The 27,920-nt window shown below is 47.8% G+C and overlaps 1 protein-coding gene across 1 annotated transcript in view; it reads right to left on the bottom strand.

Moving 5' to 3' along the window:
• The window catches only part of ARHGAP32 (Rho GTPase activating protein 32), a 233,726-nt gene that overhangs the window by 113,795 nt on the left and 92,011 nt on the right, over positions 1-27,920 (bottom strand). The window contains exons 2-5 of the mRNA XM_056509588.1: positions 25,662-25,770; positions 8,289-8,380; positions 7,222-7,263; positions 5,442-5,526 (exon numbers count right to left, since the gene is read on the bottom strand). Coding sequence (XP_056365563.1) covers positions 5,442-5,526; positions 7,222-7,263; positions 8,289-8,380; positions 25,662-25,769 — 327 coding nt within the window. The 5' untranslated portion in view covers position 25,770. The remainder of the gene's footprint in view (positions 1-5,441; positions 5,527-7,221; positions 7,264-8,288; positions 8,381-25,661; positions 25,771-27,920) is intronic.

Genomic DNA, 27,920 nt, shown 5'->3' with positions numbered 1-27,920 from the left:
CAGCCCTATTGTGCTTTCCTTTCTAAAAAATGAATGAAGTATTCATGTCAGAACAGTCTGTCAGAGGGAGCAAAGCTGTAAAGCACCTTCAGAGTGATTTAGCCAACAATCCACATGGGAACGCCAGCCTCATTCTCCTTCCTGCCCTGTGGAGCAAAGTCACAGCTCCACACCTGAACTTATCCTTCTGTGACAAAACCCACACTGGATTTCTTCCCATTTCACCAGCAGAAAAAAACAGGGAACCTGCAATTTCACAGGTGTGATCTTGTTCCAGGGAAGAATTTTTCTCTGGAGCTTGTGGCACACTGGAAGCAAGACCAGGAAACAGCAGAATCCAAAAACTGAGGTGAACTTACTCAAGTCTTTTCCATCTCCTTTGGAGGCAAAAACCTTGGCCCAGAGACTCCAAATTTTTAAAATCTGTTGATCTTGGCAGGAGACTGTGCCAATTTTAAGGGAGTTGTGGTTAGAATTATTAAGTTAATAGAGGCAATTTCCACCTACACTCTGCACAGTTGTTTTCATATACCCACGTCCTTAAAACAGCCTTTGCAACATCCCCAGCACCACTCTGGAAGGCAACAGGGAAGAAATGACTTGGAGAAAGCAGGGAAAGGGAGGGAAGCCCTTGGTTTAAGGAGGGGAACACACCAGGATCCAGCCAGGTAAGTCTGTGAGAGACTAACAGCATCCAAAGATGAAAAGGGGCCTCTCCTCACACATAACCTGGGTCTGCACCTCAAATATTCATAAAGACAAAGCAGAACACAGCAAAACTGTCTTTCAAAGCCCCAACACCAAAATTCAGGCCAATTTTTATGCTTCTTACTGACAACTTGGATGGGGAACTGCTGTTTTATGTTTTGCTTTAACAATCAGTATTTTTCCTTCTTCAACACTTCACAAAATGAACAGGACAAATGATATTGCAGCCTGGAGCTACCCAGGCTGCTCCTGGAAGCACTGTACCCACAGAAGAGCTGGGACAACAAACCCTCCTGCACTGCAGGTACAGAGCAGGCTTGGGATCAAACCCCTGATGGAGAGATCCAGGCTGGGCTGTCCCACCCATCCCTGCTCCCAGCTCATCCACAAGACTCCTTGTGGCTGTGGCACCTGAAACTGTCTCAGTTAACCCCAGCCAAGGCACCTGGCCAGGCTTTACCAGCTTTGTTCCCTTTGCAATCCATCTTGGGAAAAAAATCAGAGACTCCTTCAGAAGCTCATCCCCCCGTGCCCCCTTCCCTAGGATATCAGTAAGAAAAAAAGGCAAACCAAGAGAAGAGACCCCAAAAAGGATCTTCTCAGCAGCTCTGCTGCCAGCAGGCACAGGGCTGAGCTGCTCTTTGCAAGGCTTGGACAGTGTGAGGCACAGCAGGAAGATCCAGCAGCTGCAGGGCAAAGCCCAGCCCAGCCCAGGCTGAGCCAGGCAGAGGCATTCCCACAGGAATGCCTGCCAGGAGGAAGTGATCCTGCTCAAACACTTCCTTTACCACTGATAACACAGCTCCTGCCAGGCTGTGCTGACAGGGAGAAGGTCTGTGACCAGGGCTGCTCCCACAGGGATTTATTTTTAGACATCAGATGCAGCAAGGCAAGCACAGAGGCTGTGCTGTTCCAAGGGATAATTCTGTGTCAGATGCAAGATGCTGGAGTGATATGAATGTGCATTACAGCAAATGGCTTCTAAGGGAGAAAAGAATATTTTCTGGGAAGCACAGAACTGATCAGCTCTCCATATTCCATTACCAAAACCTACTCAGCTGAAGATAATTCTTAATCCTTTCAAGTGAAGAGCAGAGTATTTATTCCTGGCAGGAAGTAGATATTTAAGGAATTCCTAATCACTGTTTCTCCTGTTTATATTGATGGCATCTATCAGTAAGTAAACTAAAACCACATTTCATAGAATCACAGAATATCCTGGCTTGGGAGAGACCACAGGAATCATCCAGCCCAGCTCCTGTCCTGCACAGACACCCCAACAATCCCACCTGGGCATCCCTGAGAGAACTGTCCAAACACTCCTGGAGACCTAGCAGACTTTTTTTAGCATTTAGTTATTGAATTACATTAATATCTTCTTAAATTATAAAAGAAATTTAACTATGGCTCAGTCTGGAGTCAGTTCTTAATGCAAGCAAAAGGATTTGGGACTACATATTCATTTTTCTATCTCACATTTTTAAACTTGGTGAATTGGAAGTAGCCTCAAGAGGTCCCACACAGTTTTGGTGAGTTATTTTCAGGAATTTATTCAAAAATTGGATAGAAAACCAGCAGATATTTAAAAAGTTAGCACTTGCTAGATGCAAAGTGCTGATGTTGAACAGTGTGCATTTTTATCATTTCACAGGTTGAATTACAGATTCTTCTGCACAAATGCAATTTAAGCTTTTGGAAATGACCTTCTATTTGTACAGAGATTTTTATGCAGACTTACCCCCAATGTTCACCTAGTGAGAATCAGGACAAAACAAGTTAAAGGGGAGATATCTTGTATCTTATGTAAACTGAGAGGAAGCTAAATTAGGAAAATGTAAACTGAGAAGAAACATTGCATCTCCTTGGGAGACAGACCATGAAGAAGTTGATCCACAGCTGAATATTTACCCCATATCACACTAAAACACACCTATGAAGCAGAACCTGGCTTTCCATTAGAAACTGAAAATGAATGATGCAGCCCTTAAAACAAAGGCAGTAATGACATAAGGTATTTCAGCAAAATGCTGAATTGTGGGCACTGGTGCAACCTGAGAGGCTTTGCCTGTCAGCACAGCTTTGGCATCACTGCCTTTGCCTGGCTAGCAGCAATTTCCTGGATGCCACACGTGCCTGGCTGGCCAGCCACAGGGATGGGTAAAATACTGCTGCTGGAAGCAGTGTGGAAGGACATTGCTGAAGAGAAAAAGGCCCCAAAATGCACCCAGCCTCACCAGCACAGTGCAAGGATAAGAGGAGAACAAATCCCTTTTCAGACCTCTCAGCAATTTAATTTAAAATGATCTCATGAGGTGAAATGCCAGGCTATTAATACCTCCTGCAGCATGAGAACATATTATAAGTGACATAAACGTTACAAAACAACCTGAAATTTGGCCAGGCTGTTAATAGACAGCATTACACAATTCCTGACATGGACAGATAATACTGCATTTCTACTATGCAAATTTCTAACAGTGAATAGATTTGGAGAGCAGTTTACACCCACCAGCCCTCAGATGCAAGTCAGTAATTCTCTATTAGGTGCCAAGCTGTCACTTCCCATCACTCCAGCCCACTGCTATTCTCTGCTCTACCTTGGGAGCACAAAGGAGTCTCCAACTCCATTAAAATGCATGAGCCCTGTGTGAACCTATTTTTAAATCTCCCAACTAATGCTGCTGTTGTATTAACAGCTTTCATTTATTCTATTTTGTTAATACTGGTACTCTAGGAAACTGCTGCAATGCTTTATATTTTTGTATTTCAGCAGCACAGCTCTTGTTCTCAAGGAGATTTTTCACCATACAACAAAGTCCTGACACTGTGGGGATTTATCAGAAACCTTGCTTAGGAAGGGGAAGCAGTCAGAGGCACAGAGGGCCTGAGTCACCTTATCTAGGCATGATTTTGCTTTAGGTACACAAATAGCCAAGCACATAGGGGTTTTCAGAGGCAGATATGGTGGAAACAGAACTGACCCCTAACACAGAGTCTCAATTTTAGGACAGCTCTTCTCATGCTGCCACCAGCCTGTTTTCTTCCTGGTTTTACACACAGACACAGAAAACAGCTCAGGGCTGAGACAGCCAATAACAGCTCAATAATCAATCCATTTTTATTTCCTGTGGTACATCCTCCCACAGTTTCTGTTTTTCAGGCAGACTCTGCTCTGGCTGTGCCAGGGGACACTGAGCAAGAGCAGGGGAAGCTGCAGGAGCAGCAGGGACATCACAAAATGCAGGGCTAAACACTCCTGCTTGTGGGAACCTCCCAGCAGAACAAGCTTCAGGAAAACCTGGGAAGGGTCATTACCTGATCTTACTTCTGCCTCTCACAAATATAAAGATGAACCCTTCAGGTCTGCCCTGCCATCCTGAAAACATGCCAGGAAATGCTGAAATCCACAAAATCATTGATTGTTGGTCATCAAAACTCTGCCATGCACAGCTTGTGCTCCCTCTCCAGCTGCACTTTGTGCTGAATGAACATCCCTGGATGATGGAAGGGAGAGCTCAGAGAACCACAGGAAGTAAAAAACCACACCTGTGTGGATGCAGACCTGCTCCAACACAAAACTTGTCTTCAGAATGACTGAAAAATTAGTTGTGTCAAACCAGCAAATGACCAGGAGACAGAAAGCAGGGACAGGGATCAGCCACTCTGCTCCTACACACAGAAAATGAAAAGGAAGAGTTTTCAGCAGTGAGGACTGCTGCTGCTGCCGCTTTCCCAGGCACTCCATGGAACTGAGCTCTGCTCATTTCATGCAGCACTTGGTGCCCTGGCTCTGCCAGCCTGTGCCTGTGTCTGCAGAGCCCACACTGCAGAACCAGCCCTGCCAGAGCCACACGGGTGAGCACCAGCACATCCCAGCCCTGAGCAGCACACAGGCTCCTTCCCAGCTGCAGCTTTACAGACAGAAAAAAATGAGCACCAGCACATGCCAGCCCTGAGCAGCACACAGGCTCCTTCCCAGCTGCAGCTTTACAGACAGAAGAAAACCCAGCTGCATGATTCTACTTGCAGAAGTGTCAAGGCTGTAAATAATTCACTCAGCATTACAGGAAATGTTTTACAAATGAAAAGGTTGTAACCTCCCTTTGGCTACAAGGCTGGCAGATGCCAGAGGCATTCCTGCTCCTCTAAGTGCAGAACAAAGTGTGTCCTGTTTGTGAGAAACTCCTGAGCCTCAGCCCTCCCCAGAAAACACTTCTGCCTCTATTCCTGAGGGAGGGATCACAGAGGAGCAAAGCCTGCACATTCCCAGAAAGGCAGCTCTGGCTGGCAAGCAGTTTCTGGTATTCTGATGGCACAACTGCTGCAATGCACAGTGCAGAGCTAAGGGAAGGGGTAAATTTGATTTATTTATATTTACATAAATACATTCACACAGTTGTTTAGTCACACACACACACAAACCAAAAATACACACACAGTGATTACTGATGACTCAAGACTGAACGTTTGATACATCTTAAAACAGTGACATCAGCGAAATCCAGTGGAAATAAAATCATCTCCAAGCTCAAGGGAAAGCTCCACATGACTGAGTGCAGATCCTGCCCGAGCACACAGAAGCAATTCCAAATGAAGTCTCTACACTTTAACTTCTTATCACTTAACATTTAGCAACAACTAAATGAGCCCCAGGGGAGGCCCCTCTATTCCTCCCCAGGTCAGCTGGCAGGAAGCACAGGGTGTTCTGTGTATAAAAGAAATCCAGGACTCACCTGTATGTTGCCAAAGTCCACGTTCTCATAGTGGAAATGTGCACACTCAGCCATCTTCGGGAAGTGCCCCTTTGTAAAGGATAACCTGGAGCACACCAAGAGCACACCGTGAGAAGGATGCAGAGCACTCAGCAGACATAAACAATAGGTGCTGATACAAAACAACAACTTCCTCATCCTACAGCCAAGGGAACACAGGGATTTGTGGATGTGATACACTAAAACAGTGGGGAAGGGAATCAAGTGAGAAAGGAAAGCTGAAATGCCAAGTGCTTTTCCATTGCATCCCTGCAGAACTGTGACATTCCAGCACCACATCCCATTGCATCCCTAGAGAACTGTGACATTCCAGCACCACATCCCATTGCATCCCTGCAGAACTGTGACATTCCAGCACCACATCCCATTGCATCCCTGCAGAACTGTGACATTCCAGCACCACATCCCATTGCATCCCTAGAGAACTGTGACATTCCAGCAGCACATCCCATTGCATCCCTAGAGCTGTGACATTCCAGCACCACATCCCATGGCATCCCTAGAGAACTGTGACATTCCAGCAGCACATCCCATTGCATCCCTAGAGCTGTGACATTCCAGCAGCACATCCCATTGCATCCCTAGAGCTGTGACATTCCAGCACCACATCCCATTGCATTCCTAGAGCTGTGACATTCCAGCAGCACATCCCACTGCATCCCTGCAGAACTGTGACATTCCAGCAGCACATCCCATTGCATCCCTGCAGAACTGTGACATTCCAGCACCACATCCCATTGCATCCCTAGAGAACTGTGTGACATTCCAGCACCACATCCCATTGCATCCCTAGAGAACTGTGACATTCCAGCACCATATCCCATTGCATCCCTGCAGAACTGTGACATTCCAGCAGCACATCCCATTGCATCCCTAGAGCTGTGACATTCCAGCACCACATCCCATTGCATCCCTAGAGAACTGTGACATTCCAGCACCACATCCCATTGCATCCCTAGAGAGCTGTGACATTCCAGCAGCACATCCCATTGCATCCCTGCAGAACTGTGACATTCCAGCACCACATCCCATTGCATCCCTAGAGAACTGTGTGACATTCCAGCACCACATCCCATTGCATCCCTAGAGCTGTGACATTCCAGCAGCACATCCCATTGCATCCCTAGAGCTGTGACATTCCAGCACCACATCCCATTGCATCCCTAGAGCTGTGACATTCCAGCACCACATCCCATTGCATCCCTAGAGCTGTGACATTCCAGCACCACATCCCATTGCATCCCTGCAGAGCTGTGTGACATTCCAGCACCACATCCCATTGCATCCCTAGAGCTGTGTGACATTCCAGCAGCACATCCCATTGCATCCCTGCAGAACTGTGACATTCCAGCACCACATCCCATTGCATCCCTAGAGCTGTGACATTCCAGCACCACATCCTATTGCATCCCTAGAGCTGTGACATTCCAGCACCACATCCCATTGCATCCCTAGAGAGCTGTGACATTCCAGCACCACATCCCATTGCATCCCTAGAGCTGTGACATCCAGCACCACATCCCATTGCATCCCTAGAGCTGTGTGACATTCCAGCACCACATCCCATTGCATCCCTAGAGCTGTGTGACATTCCAGCAGCACATCCCATTGCATCCCTAGAGCTGTGACATTCCAGCAGCACATCCCAAAGGCTTCCTGGACACTGAGCAGGGACAAGCAGCTGCAGCTCACAAATGCACATCCACAGCCTTACACAGACACGAGGAAAGCACAACTTTACCTGTGAAAGGCATCACAGCCCATCAGTCCCGGGGGGATGTATCTGAGGGTGCAGAACAAACTCTATTTATCCTTTGCCTTTTGCAAATTCAAAAGTCAGGCATAGTTATTCCCAAGTGTCTCCAGTCACACTGGTGGCTGCCAGGGAGCTCCTGTGGCTCTGCAACATGCTCCTGCTTCTGCTGCAGCTCTTATAGACTCCTATAGATATTCCTGGTGCTGAGCCAATGAGATTGTCATTATCTAGCTCCCTCTTCCCACGGGAATACAAGTGGGAAGTGAGATGCAGCATCTGGCTGCTCAGCACTGGAACAAAGAGCCATTTCCCTCCCAGCAGAGCACTAGAGGGGTGAGCTGAAGGCTCAGATCCATCAATCTTGGGGAGTTCTGCTCCTCAAGTCAGCATTTTTAGCAAAGTAATATTGATTATTTCTGATCCCCGTTGCTGCAAGCATAATGACTTGGTTAAAGTCTCTGAGAGACAAGCAGAGACAGAAATACAGCATGAGCAACACAGACCAACAAACTGGGAGATCAGGAAAGAAAAAATATCCCTTAGAAGGGAAAACCGTGTAAAATCCAGTCAAGTGAAGTTACAGATGGCAGAATGCAAAAAAAAAAAAAAAAAAAAAAAAAAAGAGAAAAAAAATCAGACAAAAAATACATATAGGCCACCCACTTGTCCTGGTTTAGCTTCCCAGAGCATAAGGAGACAAGGAAAATGATCTAATTTATACATTGCCTGGGCTTCTTTTGAGATTCTTCTCTATATGCTCTGTTGAGGTGGGGCTTTTTTTTAATTAACCACTTCCAGGAAGAATCGCTAAAGAAGACTAAAAGCACTGCAAGAGTGAAGTTCAGAACTCTACCTAGCTTTGTTTCTATGGCCAGAAGGAGCAGAGTGAGCAGCACAAGCTCCCATGCCAGTTTTAGGTTCTGCCCCAGTTCCACGAGGATTTTGGAGGCTCTGCTGAGGATCCCCATCACACATTGCTGCTGAACGCCCTGAACAGCCAACCCTCAGCACAGCTGGGAGCCCAGGAGAGAGGGGAACCACAGAATTCTTACTTTCTGACATTCTTCACCTTCATGCTGGCCGTGCTGCCGCAGGAGCGCAGCGGCAGCTCCGCCGGGATGTCGGGAACGTCGGCGCCTCGGGCCTGCAGGGAGACAGGGAAAGCAAGGGTTAAACACAGCTGCGAGCCCGGGGCTCTGCTGGCATGGGGCTACAAACCTCAGACATGCTTCAGTTCAATTCTGCCTTTTACCCAGGGAAAAGTGGCTTTGGGATGGGACCAGAGAGGTGACAACCCCCTCCTGCCCCCAGCCTTGTCAACCCCAGGTGTAACTGTGAAATCCAGGGAAAACTGGCTTTGGGATGGGACCAGAGAGGTGACAACCTCCTCCTGCCCCCAGCCTTGCTGACCCCAGGTGTAACTGTGAAATCCAGGGAAAAGTGGCTTTGGGATGGGACCAGAGAGGTGACAACCTCCTCCTGCCCCCAGCCTTGCTAAGCCCAGGTGTAACTGTGAAATCCAGGGAAAACTGGCTTTGGGATGGGATCAGAGAGGTGACAACCTCCTCCTGCCCCCAGCCTTGCTGACCCCAGGTGTAACTGTGAAATCCAGTATTTAATTCATTGCTACTTCTGGTTTCTGAAGTGGTGATCTTCAGAGGTGGGAGTGAAATAGATATTCCCAAACTCCATCCTTGGACTCCTCATCAAGTACCTGATTTTCCAGACATCTGTGTATTTAGACTCAGGAAGAGGCACTGCAAAAAGCTGGATTGCTCACAGAGTAGAAAACAAGCTAATGACAGAGCTGCTTGTATGTGGGAGGTGAACTTCTAAAATAGATGTTTGAAGCTATTGGTTTAAGTGCTTGAGGATATTAAAATTCCTTAATCACTAAAATTCATTTACTTCAGTGAGGCCAGAACTCCAAACTCTCTCCTTTCTGTTCTGTCATACTTTCCCACACCCTCCTTCCCCCAGCTGCCTTTGCCTAAGCCATGAGCTCTTCTGGGGTCCATCACAAGGGACACAACCACTCAACTCCAGGGGTTTCTCCCACTGTGATCCAGAGGAATGAGGGTCTTCAGTGAGGCTTTTCTGGAGAGAGCAGTGATCAAACAGCAAGACCAGCAAAGACTTCACAGAGAAGGAGGAGAAAAACAACTGATGCTGCCCAGAGATTGCCCATCAGTGACACCAGCTGAACGAGCTTCTTCTGCTTTATACAGTGCACTAAAAACACTGCTCCAAAGAGGGACTGCTGAACCAAGAGGAAGGAAGAAATTCAGTGTCACTTCTCTTACAGCCTGGAACCAAAAGCATTCCATCAAGTCCCTTTTCTAAAGACAGAAGAGAACAGACTGATGTTACACCAGTCCAAATGGCTCTAAGCTGGTCCAGCAGATCTCTGAGCAGAGCTGGACTCCTCCCAAAGCTGAGACTGATAACAGAGCACAGCTGCATTCTGCAGTGTGAAATATGGAGAAATTGGTCTCCAACCCCAGAACTTTACAGTTGGAGCACCACAATCCAAGCTAGCAGCCCATGTGTGGGATGAACACCAGGACAATCTCTGTCACCCCTCCCTGGAGCTCCCAGTTCACCCTGACACAGGTCACCTGTACCTGAGCTTCACCCACAGCTGTAGTGAGCAAGTCAGTGTCATTCTCCTGCTTTTATTATCAACCAGACCAGTGCCAGAGAGAGGGAACCCCAGACAGGCACAGGGAAAGGCTACAACCACCTTGTCCATGGGAGGGTCCTGCTACAGTCACCAGGGACACTCTGGGACTTCAGGTCCATTCCCCTGCTTCAGACAATGGGACCAGAGTCCTGGAAGTGTTTGGGCTGCAAGGGACCTTGGGGATCACCCAGTCCCACTCCCTGCCCTGGGCAGAGACACCTTCCACCAGCCCAGGCTGACCCAAGCCCCTTCACACCTGGCCTTGGATCCTTCCAGGAACTGGGGCAACCACAGCTCCACAGGGAGGAATTTCTTCCCAGTATCCCATCTAACTACTCTCTGTCAGTTTGAACCCATTCCCCTTGTCCTGTTACTCAAGGTCCTTGTCCACAGTCTCTTCTCCATCCTCCTTCTCAGCCCCTTCAGGCTCTGGAAGGCCACACTTAGGTCACCCTGAAATTTCTCTTCTCCAGGCTGAACAATCCCAACCCTCCCAGGCTCTCCATCCCCCTGACCATCCTGGTGCCTGCTCTGGACCCAGCCAAGCAGCTGCAGGAGCCCCACTCCCTTGGAGCTCCAGGCTGAAGAATCCCAACTCTCCCAGGCTCTCCATCCCCCTGACCATCCTGGTGCCTGCTCTGGACCCAGCCAAGCTGCAGGAGCCCCACTCCCTTGGAGCTCCAGGCTGAACAATCCCAACTCTCCCAGGCTCTCCATCCCCCTGACCATCCTGGTGCCTGCTCTGGACCAGCCAAGCTGCAGGAGCCCCACTCCCTTGGAGCTCCAGGCTGAAGCTCTGAGGAGAGGAGCCCCAAGAGCTGCACTCACCCAGCTCCTGCTGCTTCCAGCACTGCCCCCACAAAATCTCTCCTGAGTGAGCTCCACTCCTTGAGCACCACTGAATAAATCTGAGTCAGGTCACTCTCCCTCCCAGCTGCAGCTGGCACGCCCTGACCACAGCAGTGCCCTGACCCCACTGTCCCACAGCCCTGCACAGGCACAGCCAGAGGAAAACAGTATCTATACACTCAAATAAACCTGCCTGGGCTGACTTACTGAGCACACAATCACTTCAGGATGTAATAGGACACTTGAGAGTCTCATTGTGAATTTTAGCATTAAGAGGATCTCCAATTTAATAAACCTTACAGGTCTTTTACATAAGAAAATAACTAGTTAGAAGAATCAATGTGCCATTCCAATAAGCTGCTTTTAGGCTAAGCTGTGGTTGCTTAATTTTCTAATTTTCTAAGCAACAGAATTTCTGTAGGAAGAAAAGCAATTTTTCTTCTCCATCAGCAGTAGGAGCTGGTAGGATATAAAAATGGATAAACAATCTGACAGAAAATGTGGGCTTCAAGTCAGTTTGCAGCAGTGGGCAGAGACCTCCCTGGATCTGACTCATAGCACAGGCACAGGCAAAACTCACACCTCCAGGAGCCTGAAATGCCAGCACCTCTCCTGGAGAAGAATTATCCTCTCCTTCCCAGTGGAGTCCAAACTGAGCTGCATTTCTGCCTCTCCCCTTCCCTGCATCCAGCTAGGAGGACAGCAATGGGATGCAAGGCAGTAATTAACCCTGGGGGTTTCAATGAGACCTGAGCTCCAGGACTGCTGCAGAACCACATCTCTCCAAGGCTCACAGCTGGGGCAGAAGCACAGAAAGGTGAGGGCAGAGAACTTGTGCAAGCTCAAATCCTTAACAGGTACCAATATGAGAAAAAAAACTTGGTAAAGAGACAGATACCAAAAAAGGAACTTGCTGCAATTTTAGAAACTGTATTTATTATTCCTTAATAACCATAACTCCTTTCCATTCAAACCAAAGATACACAACTACATAAAGAGATTTTATACACTATTATTATACACTATTTTTTGATGCAAAACTTGACATGTAGCATTCAGGTCACTCTCCCCTCACAACACAAACAAAACCCTTCAAATGAGATCTGTCTTCTTTTGTGCTTTGTGTCGCAGTAATTTAATTTTAAAAATCATTTTGAAACATTGGATTATTTACATCCAAAAATTAGCTACCTGCCATCATCAGTGGCTTCTCACTTCCCTATTCTCTGTGCATCATTGTGCTGTGGAAACCTGGTAATTGCAGAGCTAATCTGTTTATGCAAATTGTTTAGTCCCATTTTCACAGCTGAGTGTCACTGCTGTATCAATCTGCTCCAGTCCAAAACTTGGTAAACAAATTAGAGCACTACCCAGAAGTGAGAGAATTGATTTATCAGAAATCTCAGCCTCTTACCTTTGCTTTGGAGAGACATCACTAGAGCAGCTTGCCCTAAACCAAGAAATTCTCCTTCCAAAAGCTGCACTTGTATCAGTAGTAACTGAGACAATATTGCAGAAAGTCAGGATTTTGTCCCAGATACCTGCAGGGACTGCCAGGCAGGCAGATCCCAGCAAACCCTTCCCTAGGAGGAGGAAGAGAGCCTGTGCAGCCCCCATGGATCCCAGGATCCCAGAGCTGCTCAGGGTGGAAAAGGCCTTTAACAGCATCACTCCCTGTGCTCACCACCAAACTGCCCTGAGCCTCCACACACACACTTCTGTTTTCTGAGCACTTCAGGGACAGGGACTCCAGCCCTGAGCTGGGCAGCTGAGTTTTGGTTTTTTGGTTTTTTTGGTTTGTTTTTTTTCCCCAATTTCCCAGCTGAGCCTCCTCAGGCACAACTTGGGGTCATGCCCTCTCCTGCTGTCCCTGTTCCCTGGAGCAGAGCTCAATCCCCCTGACTGAGGCAGTTCCCTCCTGTCAGGGAGCTGTGCAGAGCCACAGGATCCCCCTGAGCCCTTTTCTCCAGCCTGAGCCCCTTTTCTCCAGCCTGAGCCCCCTTTTCTCCAGCCTGAGCCCCTTTTCTCCAGCCTGAGCCCCTTTTCTCCAGCCTGAGCCCCCTTTTCTCCAGGCTGAGCCCCTTTTCTCCAGCCTGAGCCCCCTTTTCTCCAGGCTGAGCCCCCTTTTCTCCAGCCTGAGCCCCTTTTCTCCAGGCTGAGCCCCCTTTTCTCCAGCTGAGCCCCTTTTCTCCAGCCTGAGCCCCTTTTCTCCAGCCTGAGCCCCTTTTCTCCAGCCTGAGCCCCCTTTTCTCCAGCCTGAGCCCCCTTTTCTCCAGCCTGAGCCCCCTTTTCCCCAGCCTGAGCCCCTTTTCTCCAGCCTGAGCCCCTTTTCTCCAGGCTGAGCCCCTTTTCTCCAGCCTGAGCCCCTTTTCTCCAGGCTGAGCCCCTTTTCCCCAGGCTGAGCCCCCTTTTCCCCAGGCTGAGCCCCCTTTTCCCCAGGCTGAGCCCCTTTTCCCCAGGCTGAGCCCCCTTTTCTCCAGCTGAGCCCCTTTTCTCCAGGCTGAGCCCCTTTTCTCCAGGCTGAGCCCCTTTTCTCCAGCCTGAGCCCCCTTTTCTCCAGCCTGAGCCCCTTTTCTCCAGCCTGAGCCCCCTTTTCTCCAGCCTGAGCCCCTTTTCTCCAGGCTGAGCCCCTTTTCTCCAGGCTGAGCCCCTTTTCTCCAGGCTGAGCCCCCTTTTCTCCAGCCTGAGCCCCCTTTTCTCCAGGCTGAGCCTCCTTTTCTCCAGCTGAGCCCCTTTTCTCCAGCTGAGCCCCTTTTCTCCAGGCTGAGCCCCCTTTTCTCCAGGCTGAGCCCCTTTTCCCCAGCCTGAGCCCCTTTTCTCCAGCCTGAACCCCTTTTCTCCAGGCTGAGCCCCTTTTCTCCAGCTGAGCCCCCTTTTCTCCAGCCTGAGCCCCTTTTCTCCAGGCTGAGCCCCTTCCCAGCTCCCTCAGCCCCTCCTGGGGCTCAGACCCTTCCCCAGCTCCATTCCCTGCCCTGGACACGTTCAAGTGCTGCTCCTAATCCCCCTGGGAATCCAAGAGTGGAATGTGAGAGCTCTCACAAATCAGGCTGTGTAGCTTTAAGCATTTGAAATTTCTAGTCCTTTTATTTATAGACATGATGTAGAAAACTTCAGCTTTGTGCTCCCTAGCACACAAAACCTTAGTCATAAATAATTTATATCTAATGATTCCACAGCATAATATGAAAGGATTTTCTCCTAAAAAGTCTCCCTGCATTTATCAGAAAATATGTCAACCTGTTTCCCTCACATGCAGAGATGTAACACAGTCTGAAAATATATGTAAAACTCAACACAACAGCCCAGGGAACACAAGGTGATGAAATTTCCCCCTTGGTATCCTGGACAGGGGAGAATATTGAACCCACAGCTCTCCTGCTGCTCCTGACTTACTCTGGGATGAACAGAAACCCTGGAATCCCACCAGCAATCCCAGAGCTGGTTTTCCACAGGACTGCAGGAAGACCCTGAGGAGGCACCTCAGACACACCTCAGCAGGTGGGTGAATCCAGGTGAGATTTCTGAAGGCAGGAATTTAATCTAAGCTTAGCACAAAGCAAGAATAACTATTAGACTATTAGACAGGCACCAACATTTATTCATTTCCCACTGTCAGTCTCTCAGCAAAGCCACTTTGGAGGGACCAGATTGCTCTGGATTCTGTCAGCACATAGCCTTGTTTCTAAAAACAGCAGAGCTGACTCAAAATGCTGCTTGGTTTCCATGACAGTCTTTCCTTTACATCATCTTCATTTCCCCTCGATTTTCTAGGAGGGGAAAAATACAAAGAGAGGAAAAAACCCTAAACCCCTTTAAAGCTCTCAAAACCCCTAAAGCTTCACTTCAGTTTTACTTTGGAGAAGAGCAGGGAACAGAAATGTTGTTTCAGAAGTCATTGCTCTGGAGGGAGCAGTAATTTCTTCACTTGGCACAAAGAGGAATGAAGAGCTCTGAAGTGGGTGCTCATGTACAAGGACCTCAATAGCTACCCCAAATTTTGGGTACCAACTCACTACACAGAGCTGGCTCAGCATCCACTCCATCAGTTTGCTCTGCAGCACTAAAGGAAAGTGTCCCACAACAATCTTTGCTCCTGGTGGAAGGGGGTGACTCCATCACATCTGCTCTCAGGAGTTATGTCCAGGAGAGCTCTCCTGGATGGAGCACAGTGAAGGAAGAAACCTGGTCCATCTCAGCTCTGACCCTGCTCTCACACACCCCACAGAGTTCTCTCTGCTCTTGCTTCAGGTGTTGTGACAACTACCCTAGTTCTCCACAATAAATAAATCAATGAAGGAAAGGAAGAATGCTCCACTAAACTGAAAGTCACCAAGTCCAAGCTGCTCCAAATAATTCCAAAAGAAATGTCCCAATTCCACAGCATTTATCCCTGAAAGGATTAAGATGTGCTGAACAAGGCTACAGCACAGAAATACATGAGAATGGATGAAGAGAAACATTCACCCCAAAATGTCAGAGGTACAGGGGTAATATGATGGAAATGCAAATGTTTGCCAAGTTCTTCTGGTTACCACTTTCCATGGATTCATTTAGTGGAACCAAATGAATTTCTTAAGGATTTTCATACAGCATGGCTCTGACACATTGCAGCTACATTTTTCAGAGCTGCTTAAGATATTTGTAGACATTTAAAATAAAGAAGCAACACCTGGTTTGGGTACCCAGGCCTGACATTGCCATTGTAAACATATATATGTGCTTGTCACATACATACAGCAGCTTTACAAAGTTAAAAATAGCTTTAAACATCCCCCTCCAATTCTGCATTTCTTAATTGAGATGGGAGGTTGTGTCCCCACCCCTGGGAGTGTCCCAGGCCAGGCTGGACAGGGCTTGGAGCAGCCTGGGTGTGGAAGGTGTCCCTGTCCATGGCATGGGGTGGCACTGATGGGCTGTGAGATCCCTTCTGACACAAACCATCCTGTGCTTCTGTGATTAAGGATTAATCCTGTGCTGTTCATGTTCTCATCAGCAGAGTGCAGCACGGGCACATTCAACAGCACCCAGCACAAGGATGTTTCCAGAGTGAGAAACACTGAAACCTTCTAAATTTTTTTATTTTTTTTTTAATTGAAGTTATCACTTAGCTCCTTCCAAATATCTTTTCTGACAGGAGGGGTGCTTTATGTGCAGAGCTCAATGCCAGGATGGCCTAAGTAATTAGAGGGAGTAGTGACCTTTTAATTTAGCTCTCAGTTTGGGGACTGGAGAATGTGGAGATGTCTTTAAAATCTCATGGCAACTGAGATAATGGGATAGAGAAAAGGAGTGAAAAAATGACAAGTGCTTACAGTAAGGAAACTTTGAACACTGGCAATGCACATTCTTAATCCCATGTCTAAGAAATGTGCATTCAATAAAGACACTTGAATGTGTATCATTTTCTGAGTTTAGAACTTCTAATTCCATTTTCCACGTTCCCAATTCCAAACTGCTCCAACCAGTACTTACTTCACAGCATGTATAAAAGGGAATTCTTCTCTTTTTTTTAAAGGACCACACAGAATGTGTTTTTTCTACTCTCAGCATCTCTCCACCAGAAAGGGGAAGGGAGGGGGGGAACCAAGAAAAAGCAAAACAAAAAAACCCCAACACTTTAAAGCATTGCCATGAGCTGGCAAATTCAGGGAAACCTGAGTCTCATTCCAGAGACTCTGCATCACAGAGGAGTTAGTCCAGGGCATCCATTTACCAGAGCTAAAAGGATCAGTGTGGAATGAGCAAAGAACAAATCTTTAACTATTTGTCTGCTGTGTTTTCAGATAAAGATCTGCAGCTCACAGACATGTGGGTAAACCCTCTCCAGCTCCCATGTAAACCCACTGAGGGGGAATCCCAGGCATGGAACAGGCAGCTTGGCAGCCTGAGCACCTCCTCTGGCACTGCCCTGCCACCAAAGCTCAGAGTGGTTCTGGGCATGGAACTCCTCCAGGTAGGAGACACAGTGTGAATCCAGTGCACCAAGGGGTGCTGCTGGCTTCCAGCAGGACAGTCTCACTCTTGTTCTCCACAGAACCCAGTTTTGGGGCTAAAAGGGATGGAACCAAGCACAAGTGAGTGGGCAGCTACAGAGCATTAGCCTGGTGACTCCCTGGCAGCCCTAGGTCAGATCTGACATCCCTGCAGTGAAGCCTGATCACCATTCCCAAAGCCCTGGGCCCAGGGCTGCAGGGTGCAGCACACAGCCTCACACAATGGCAGGGTGCCCCAGGAATGCACTTGCTTTAAGAACAAAAATCCCACATACAATATGCGTGGGAAAGGCACACAGGGCTAGAGCCTACAAAATAAATCACAGAGAAAAGCCACAGGAAAGAGAATATCCAACAGGAACAATACTTGTGATTCCAGTTTCTTGTTGGTAAAAAAAAGACCCTAAAGATCCCAGCTACTGTTTGATGAGGGGATCCTAATCATGGCTTGGATATAAAAGGCCAATTGAAGCTTTGGGTTGTTATTGTAGAAAGCAATTTCTCATCACAGAAAACCCAACAGAGATGGACTCGGGCTCAAATAAGCAAATCCCACTCTGGTAAGTCCCCTGGCCACAGTCAGTGATTATGCAAATAACACAAGATGCTGTTATGTTATAGGTATAAATAGGATTAGCAACTCAGGGGCTGTCCCAGTGCAGCAGCAGCAAGATGGGGAAGGTGGAAAAACCAGCAGCCTGACATTTAACCCAGCACTGAACTGTACAATTCACAGGAATTCATATTTCTGTGTGTTAAGCCAACCTGGGCTCAGCTTTTGTTTCCAGAAAAGAGCTGTTTCCAACAGCATGAGCACAGAGCTGGGATCCAGGGCACTCCCTGCCCAAAGCCCTGTGACAGCAGCAATGTCAGGAATGTGTCTGCCTGCAGCATGCACTTTATACCATACTGACCACAACTTCTGAGCAGCACAGCAAGAGAGGCACTTCAGTAACTGTCCAAGGGTACAGGAAAGCCTGGCTGGGACCACAGCAGGGCCCCAGACTGGGCAGCATCCTGACTCCTGCTGCCCACCAGGAAAGGCACAGGTGCTGGAAACAGCACACTGCTCTCCAGAAATGACCTGCTGGCACTCAGAAGAGCTGGGAGCAGGACACTTGATACTGCAAGAGCTGGGAAAGTGAATAATGACCATGGAGCTCTCTGGGGGCTGGAGCCCCTCTGCTCTGAGCCAGGCTGGGGAGCTGGGGGTGTCACCTGGAGAAGCTCCAGGGAGAGCTCAGAGCCCCTGCCAGGGAATAAAGGAGAGCTGGAGAGGGACTGGGACAAGGGATGGAGGGACAGGACACAGGAATGGCTCCCAGTGCCAGAGGGAGGGATGGATGGATGGATGGATGGATGGATGGATGGATGGATGGATGGATGGATGGATGGATGGAATTGTTCCCTGGCAGGGTGGGCAGGGCTGGCACAGGGTGACAGAGCAGCTGTGGCTGCCCCTGGATCCCTGACAGTGCCCCAGGACAGGCTGGACAGGGCTGGGATCATCCTGGGACAGTGGGAGGGGTCCCTGCTCACAGCAGGGGTGGCACCAGATGGGCTGAAAGGTTCCAACCCAAACCATTCCATGACTAATCTGTGCCCTGGTAACCACCAAATCCCAAACACAGCAGTGACCAACACAGCAAGGCAGAAATGCAGGGAATGATTTAAATTAAAAAGTCAGGCTAATGACTGCCAACATCTTCAGTGAATAATTAATCATTTTATAATTAAGAAGGCTGAATCATGGCCAAAAAAAACCATTAATGCCCACAACCATCAGAAAGACAAACTGACGTGATTTGTTTGTCTCTTGGGCTTAAATTGGGGTGGGGAATGGAAGGGGATGGATGAGCAGACTGTTGATACCCTTCAAAAACTGTTCCATCATTAAGGTAACTATGAACTGCATTAAGAGGACATGGACACTGATTTAAAAAAAAAGCCAGTTAAAATGAAACACTTATAAATATGAGACTTCTTTCTCTTCCTAAATGTTCCACCTTATTTTTAAACAGCTGGGATTAGGGAAAGGTGATTGACAGTAAATAAATTATAAGTTTTATCTCCCAAATAAGTACATTTCAAACAATTGTGGCATTTCCTGTAATCTGACAACAAAAGAGGCACAGAAAGAGATCAGCTTTGGAAGAGGGTGGGAGGGAAAGAGGTGGAGGGTCATGACAGTGCAATCCTGACTCGAGAGCTCAGGGTAGGGAATAACAACAACAGCAGGACCACAGGAACAGCAGCAACAGCAGCCTGGCTGGGCCAGAATTAGGAAAGAAATGATAAACAGGGTGCATTAAAAATAGTGATCAAACTGCACTGATCCAGACTTAGCAAATCCCAAATCTTTCCTTCATTTTGTTGTACAGAAACAGACTTCCAAACAGATATTTACAAAACATCATTTGGATCTCCTGGCTCACCATGTAGTGCCAGAGTGCACACACACTGGGAAGGCTGCAAATGTAACCAGAAACTATTGCTGCTCTTGTCTATGAAAACTAAATTATTGCTAGGAATTAATACTTCCTGCCAAAAATACAGTATCCATTCTGGATTAATTGAACTTATTTAATTGGCAAACCCAAATGGAAGCCAGTGTGCCAATTAAGTGATTGCCCCAGTTTCTGAGGATTCCTGGGGACAGGCTCCATGCTGGGAGCCAGCCTGTGAAATGAAAAGGCCTTAACCAAGAGGCAGAGAAAGAACCTGACACAGCAACAGAAACCCTGCCAAAAGCTGAACAAAGAATGCTAGATTCATGCAGCAGTAACAAGGAAAAGCAAGGTATGTGGATTGAAAGGGAAACACAGGTTTACTGGTGCAATGCCAGACCAGAACTGCTGTGACCAAAATATTATTGGACACAGAAGATGAACACAGCCCTGACTCACTAACCCAGGCAGGCAGGAGCTGGGAACCTGCAGCACCCAAAGCCACAGGTGGGATGTTTTCCCACAGTATTTAAGCTGGTGATCCCTCAGAGCCAGAAGCCAAAAGCTGGAACATTTAGGGGGAGAAAACCATCTAAGGCAGACCCTGCTGCTGTCAGGGCTCATGGAGGATTTGGATTCTTGGGATCCTTTGTCCTCCTGTGTGATTCCACAATTCTAAAGTCCAGTTCTACTGAATTGTCCAAGCCCTCTAAAAAACAGCAGAAAACCCCCACAATTTTAGCTTCATAACTTCTAAAACTTCCCTTTGCACTTGAGAGCTTAAAACCTTAGACTTTAAAAAAACCCTTGCAGCTGGGCAGTTGGAGCTCAAAAGCTCTTTTTCCCTAAGAAATCTTTTTCCATGATGTGGAACCCATCTGAGAACAGGATCATCTGACAAAACTCTGTCAGTGACTTCAGAGCTCCCAACCACATCCCCAGCTGTAAAATTCCAGTGTTGGTTCACACACATACAAAGCATGAAGAGACACAGGGGAAGAAAATCCAAAATACAAATTTTGACATGTTTAAGAGTATTATATCTACATATCTCAGAAGCTAAAATTAGATCATTTCAGTAAATCACTACAGCTTACAGGGCCAAGCAAATGGATTCACCACATTCCCTTTTTATTCAGATTTTTCCACAGCTCCTAGAGGAGTATTCATGCTACCCTGCATCAGAAACAGGCCTGATGCTTTGTGAATTAAAAACCAACCAACCAACCAACACTAATTAAAAAAGAAGCCCCTTGTATCCTATTTTTGGCATCTATTCTTGCAGAAGCCTCACTCAAGACCTGGGGCAGCACTGGCCAAGTGCTGTACAAAGAATGAGCAACAAACACTAAGGACATAAAAATCTTCCTTGAAACCCTTACAATGCACTAATCTCTGCACACATTCATAATTGCATTTAAAAATAGTTTTCTCCTCACTCATGTCCCAGATTTAACAGTGATATATTGAGGTCTCATTAAAAAGCTTTTATTGCCTTAGTACCTTCACAAGCCACAGCACCTTCTCCATCTGCCATTAATGCTGAAAAAGCACAGATCTCAGAATCCCTCTGAGCTAAGAACTGAGATTACTGCAGGGACTTCACAGGCCAGGCTCCAACCCTGTGCCTTTCTAAAGCACTTACAGGCTTGCATTTCTCCTAAAAAATTCCATCAGCATAAGCCTAAAATGATGATGGGCACCAACAAATGATGATGGGTACCCCGTGCACTTATCAGACTCAGAGATCTCCCCTCTGCAGTTCAGGTGTTCCCCTTTCTCACCAGTGACACCCCACCCCAGCTGTCACTGTGATGGACAGCACAACTCCAGAGCCCTGAGAGCCCAGCCAGGGTGCACCAGGAGAAACAAACCTGCCAGGGAATTAGGGACTCATTCTGGAGGCTTCCAAAGCCAAAGGAATTGGGGAAGTGCAGGAAAAGTGAGTTTTTCAGAAGCACTTGGTAAATCACAGGAAGGTTTGGGTTGGAAGGGACCTTCCTGCCCATCTCCTGCCACCCCTCCCCTGGGCAGGGACCCCTCCCACTGTCCCAGGATGATCCCAGCCCTGTCCAGCCTGGCCTTGGGCACTGATCCAGGGGCAGCCACAGCTGCTCTGTCACCCTGTGCCAGCCCTGCCCACCCTGCCAGGGAACAATTCCTGCCCAATATCCATCCATCCATCCCTCTGGCAGTGGGAGCCATTCCCTGTGCCCTGTCCCTCCATCCCTGTCCCCAGCCCCTCTCCAGCTCTCCTGCAGCCCCTCTATGCCCTGCCAGGGGCTCTGAGCTCTCCCTGGACCCTTCCCTTCCCCAGGTGAGCACCCCCAGCTCCCCAGCCTGGCTCCAGCTCCACGGCCCCTCTGGCCTCACTCCAGCAGCTCCAGGTCCTTCTTGGGTGCATTTCCCTGATCTCCAGTGTCAGGTGAAGCAGCACATTTGCAATGGGTGCATAAATGAAGATTTTTGTATTTATCTCAGCATTTGAATCCTGCTTTCCCACAGAACTGAGACAAGTGGAAGAGAAAGGAAAAGGAGCAGAGGGTCTGTAAGCACAGGCTGGAGGGGGAGAGCCACTGGCTCACTGCTTTTAAACACTGCAATTCCTGAACTCATGAAGAGGTGAAGGGAGTGGCTCAGAAGGTCACCAACATATGCTAAATGTAATATTAAGCACAAATACCAATTTATGCTAAAGTTAATGCAGGCTGAGGACAGCTGTTTTGTAGGCTCATGTGAGAAATATTATATAAAGGCTTTTCACAACTTCATTTCTTGTAACTCAGAAATAGAGCATTCACAAGGGCCTGACAAGGAAAAGATAACCCTTTCCTTGAAAATAACATTACTGTCTTGGAGAAATGTTAGAAAATCCATAAACTGCAATTTTCCTTGGCTCACACAGGCTTTGCAGACCCAGAATTCAGAAGTGCTCTGTGAAGAAAGTCAATATGATCAACTAGATTTTCTGAAGCAGAGCAGAGGCAGAAATCCCAGGATGGATGAAGGTTACTCAGCAGGTGCAGCACAGTGGGAATCAGGGGCTGAGACAGCCAGAAAAAATGTGTCTAATACATCCAAATTCTAAAAATACAGAGCATGAGTCGGGGGGAATACAAAATACAGCAATGCTGGAGGGGCACACAGGCAGCTGCCTCATCACCCAGCTCCTGGGAACTCTGCCCAGCAGGGCCAGCTCTCCTGCAGCCTGGAGCTCAGCTACAGGACAGAACTGCAGCAGAAACACTGAGCAGGAGATGTCCCAGCCCTGGAACTGCAGCCTGGAGCTCACACAGGAACTGCAGCAGAAACACTGAGCAGGAGATGTCCCAGCCCTGGGACTGCAGCCTGGAGCTCACCCAGGACAGAACTGCAGCAGAAATACTGAGCAGGAGATGTCCCAGCCCTGGGACTGCAGCCTGCAGCTCACACAGGACAGAACTGCAGCAGAAACACTGAGCAGGAGATGTCCCAGCCCTGAACTGCAGCCTGGAGCTCACACAGGACAGAACTGCAGCAGAAACACTGAGCAGGAGATGTCCCAGCCCTGGGACTGCAGCCTGGAGCTCACCCAGGACAGAACTGCAGCAGAAATACTGAGCAGGAGATGTCCCAGCCCTGGGACTGCAGCCTGCAGCTCACACAGGACAGAACTGCAGCAGAAACACTGAGCAGGAGATGTCCCAGCCCTGGAACTGCAGCCTGGAGCTCAGCCACAGGAACTGCAGCAGAAACACTGAGCAGGAGATGTCCCAGCCCTGAACTGCAGTCTGGAGCTCACCCAGGACAGAACTGCAGCAGAAACACTGAGCAGGAGATGTCCCAGCCCTGAACTGCAGCCTGGAGCTCAGCCACAGGACAGAACTGCAGCAGAAACACTGAGCAGGAGATGTCCCAGCCCTGAACTGCAGCCTGGAGCTCAGCTACAGGACATGCAGCAGAAATACTGAGCAGGAGATGTCCCAGCCCTGAGCTGCAGCCTGGAGCTCACACAGGACAGAACTGCACCAGAAATACTGAGCAGGAGATGTCCCAGCCCTGAACTGCAGCCTGGAGCTCACCCAGGACAGAACTGCACCAGAAATACTGAGCAGGAGATGTCCCAGCCCTGGGACTGTCCATGGCCAGGCTGGACAGGGCTTGGAGCCTGGCACAGTGGAAGGTGCCCCTGCCCAGGGCAGGGGGGTGGAACTGGGTGAGCTTTAAAGCCTCTTCCAACCCAAACCATTTCACAGGTCTGGGATTTCCCCCCAAACAAACCAAATCTCCATCACAGAATCACTTGGACTCCTGCTAAACCACAAACATAAAACAAACAGTGTTAAAAAGCAGAGGAAAATATAAATAATAAACTAAAGAAGACAAAAGAAGTTGGATCAAACCAAGGACTGAAGCTACTCAGGTGCCCAGATTAAATGAGAAATGACAGAAACATTAAAAATAAGAGTTTCTGTCTCCTTATATTTACAGTATAGGAGGACATTCAACCTCCACATATTTAGGAAGACCTTCAGTTTATTTCTTGCTAAAAAAGAGCTCTGGAAACAAAGCACTTATATAAATTAATAATAAGCCCTTTGAAAAACACAATGGATAAAAGTGGGGAGGAAGAGTAGGGATGATTTCTTCATGTAACTGTGAATCATAAATTGACTTTTCTTAATAAAAGCATGTGCCAAGGCAAAGTTCAGGAGACCAATGGCAGGACTCTCCCTTTCTCAGCCTTTGCTCATCTGGCAGAAGGTGAAATTCAAGAGAGGTGACAAAGCCTGGTGCCCATCAGAGCTCCAGCAGCTGCCAGGGGAACCAATGGAGGGAACAACTTCTCCAGCCCTGTATCCTCCATTCCCTGGGGGCTGGGGCTTCAAGCAGCAACTAAATCTAAAATCTGCATCTTCAGTGACCACTAACTAAAAATTAGATGTACTGTGGCACTCTGAGACAGTCACATACCATGGGAAGTGCAATCTCTGGGACAAGGCTGAAGCAGAGGCTGCTAAAAAAGCAGAGTGAAGGAACAGAGTGAGGGAAGAAATCTAAGGCTTCATATGAGCAGGGAAAAGGCAGAATATTGAAGATATGCTGGCTGAACAGAGACCAGTGTCAGTACTGAACAAGGTCCTGCAAATATTCACATCTAAAACCAACACTGATCACAAATCCAGCCACCCTAAATACAGATTCAGCAGCTTTGCTGTCCTTCATCACACCAAGTCACTGTGCAATCCCAGCTGGGAATTTCCCTGTCTATCATCCTCTAAATCTCTTCTACACTGGATCAGCCCATTCTGGCATTGCTGGCTCAGAGCCATGCAAGAGGGCACGTTCCAAAATGTGATTTAACTGGGCAGTGAGAGGAGCACGATGCAGGATAAAACAAACACTGAGCAGTGTCAATGGGCACAAAGGCCTCAAGCAGGTGAACATTCCCTCACTGCAAATCAACCAGGAGACAAAAACAGCACATGAGGTGTGCCAGGAAACCTGTGCCATGGGTGAGACACTGAATACAGCCTGCCAGCTCTGAGAACTCCTGGAGGTCACAGGCAGCAGCAGGGTGTCAGGGACTCCCAGACACTGCAGGCTGTGGGAGCTCTGAGCTGGGAGCAGAGCTGGAGCTGCTGCCTGAGCAGCACTGGTGGGACAGACAGTGCTCCCAGCTGTGCCAGGGTGGAGAGAGCACACAGCCACACGAGGAAAAAAACATCCACCAAGTGCAAAGTGCAAAGCTGACAGGCTGGGAGAGCTGGGGGTGCTCACCTGGAGAGAGAAAGCTCCAGGGAGAGTCACAGCCCTGCCAGGGCCTGAAGGGGCTCAAACAGGCCTTGTCCCTGTACAGGACTGCTGAGGGCAGCATTCCATGGAGAGTTCTTCCCTGTGAGGGGGTGAGGCCCTGGCACAGGGTGCCCAGAGCAGCTGTGGCTGTAAAATCCCCCATGTACATTAAGGCAGTGCAGCTGTCTGTGGCCCAGTGCCCCCCTGAGTGCCTTCTCTGAGATGAGACCAGCACCCCTGTGTGTGCTGCCCTGCTCCCTCTGGCAGGTCTGCTCTCAGGCTGAGGTTTTATTTATGCAGACTTAGCCAGCATTCTGCTAAAATTGCATTCCTTCACAATGCTGCATGCTTCAAAGAGCACGTTTTTACAAGAAGCTCCCTTCATGCTCAGAAGTCTTGCTGAAAAAGAGGTTAATGCAGACTGAAAATCGTTGTGACATTCTGGACCTTTTAATTGGTGATGAGACCTGCTTTGGGGCACATATTAATAGGGCAGAACATTGTGAGAGCTCCTTCCCTCTCCTTGACAAACTGCCAGAGGAAGGAAAGCAGCTTGGCCTTGTTCAGAGCATTGTGCAACCCACTGACAAAGCTGGAACTCAGGGAGTGGGAATGGAATGAGGGGCAGAGAGCTCAGCAGGGACAGTGGGAAGGGAGGATGCAGCCCAGGTGTGTTACCATGGCACTGAGTGTCTCCTCCCAGTCTGGCCTCTCCCTGGGATGGATGCTCCTCTGCAGCTCTGGAACAAAGTCATCCTCTTCTGGGTGCACAGAGGACTTCATCATTCTGCAAAGGAGGACAGAGGTTGGACATTCAGTGACAATTCACAGTCTGTTACAGTGCTCAGCTATGTGACAACATAAAATGATTTTACAAACCCAGAAATCCCACAGACTCCTGAGTTTCTCCCACTTCCTCATTATACAAGCAGGACAAGAGTTTAAATCTGGTGGAGAGAAATCTGCACTTCCTAACCAATCAGTGGATAATTTTGTTTAATCACTGCATAATTTGCAAGTCTCACAACACAGAAAAATGCAGAGGAGTGATTTCCAGTCCAGTTCACAAAAACAGTTCCTATTGCCCAGGCAAACAGCAAGAGAAACACACGTTTGTAACAGAAATATAAATTAGATTCCTCCTCCTTTCAGGAGGTTTTGCCTGAAAGGGGAATAAGAGTTTGCAAATCTTAGTCTGAGTCCACACCCCAAGGTCTGATCCATCAGCTCTCATCCCTTCCTGATCCCATCTGAAGAGTGAGCACCTCAAATCACCCTGATAAAACTTTTTTCAGGTAAGGAGCCATCTTCCAAATGAGAATAACCCTGAGAAGGTTATTCCAAGCCTGCACAGAGATCAGAGGCCCAAAATGAAAACTGAGAAAGAATTCATAAAAGCTTCTCAGCCCCTCCACAGGGCAGCACTCTGTAGATAAGTATTTTTTTCACTTTGTTTGTATAAATGTGTCTTTGCAGAGATTATGATGTAGGCTTGTTCAAAGTCTGGTATCACCCATTCCAGTTTCATTAAACAGGATACTCAGGCAGGCTTTTGTTCCCTTCTGTATTTATGATAAGCATTTGGATAACCAGCAGTGCAAAGGGAGGGGTAAAAGGGCTGGCTCCTAACCCTCCTGATTTCTGCACTGACTGAACCATGCCTGGTGAAAGCCAGTTAATAAAAATCCTCTGCTTCAGATCCAAGATGTGAAGTTCTGAAAGCCCAACATGCTGTTGGCACTGGGCCAGATCATTTCACTCAGCTTTGTTCTCTCCAAGAGGGTTAAGGATGAAGTAATTAACACTGCAGTTAATGGCATGGCTGGGTTAAGAATTACAGCCTGTATAAATTCACCCCCAGCTTTGTGATCATATTTCTGCTCCAAGAAAAAACCCATTCCCAGAGAAAATGAGCCTCAAAATCAAAAGTCACAATGCCCCAGGGAAATGCTGCTCACAGGGTCTGTGTGTCATTCTCACCCTAAACATCACCCAATATCCTCAGGAGGGAGAAAATGCACCTACCTGGGGAAAGCTGCAGAGAAATAAATCTGCATGAAAATGCCATGGTTTAGAACAGAGGTGCAATGTCAGCTCAGAAAGGAGAGCCTCACCTTTGCAGATGTTTAAGAGAGTCTGGGGGTTGAAAGACTAAAAATTTGCTGTTTCAATTCTCCTCTGAACACTGAGAGGAGGAAGTGGCCTCACAGCCCCATCTCCACCAAAAGAGAAGTTTCCCACTTAATTTAAAGCAGAGGAAACCAAGTAGTGCAACTCAGAAACAAGACACAAACAAACAAGCAAACAAAACAAAAAAAAAAAAAAAACAAAAAACAAAAAACCCTCAACTATTAAAATCAATGTCATGATTTTGAAAAAGGCTCAATACAGTTTTCCTGAGCATTTCTAAGGTTGGGGTTTGACCATACTGCAGCTGAATAAAAAGATTCCAGATAAATTATCCCACAGCAGCTGAGTCTAATTCCCTGAGGGGATGGAGTGGAAGGAAGGGTGATGTGATCAAGACCCACCTTCCCCAGCAGTTAAAGCAATCAGCTTATCCAAGTGCTTCCTCAGTTTAAAGACTTGAAAGTAATGGGACTGCCTGTCCATCTTTATCAGCAAATGGATTCAGCACACAGATTCCAGGCTCCTGGCAGCTCCTGCAGCTTCTCTGAAATGTGCTGGCTGCAGTGGCCAGAGCAGCTGAAGAGGAGAGCATGTCCTGTTTTAAATAATCCTGGGAATCAGGCACATATTCAGGGTTTGTACTCTCACACTGATCAACATGGACATCACAGCTCTTTTTACCACACTCCAATCTATCTACTCACATTATTTCTTTAATCCATGTCTATAAAACTTCCACAATAAACTCTTCACAAGCCCTTCCCACTGTGATCCCAAAATGCAGTCCCATTACTATTCCTGTGAAGG

This window comes from Oenanthe melanoleuca, chromosome 24 (genome assembly GCF_029582105.1).
Source record: "Oenanthe melanoleuca isolate GR-GAL-2019-014 chromosome 24, OMel1.0, whole genome shotgun sequence".
In the NCBI taxonomy this organism is placed as follows: domain Eukaryota; kingdom Metazoa; phylum Chordata; class Aves; order Passeriformes; family Muscicapidae; genus Oenanthe; species Oenanthe melanoleuca.
Note: the sequence above shows the minus strand (reverse complement) of the source record. Positions and strands in the feature narration are given on the sequence as shown.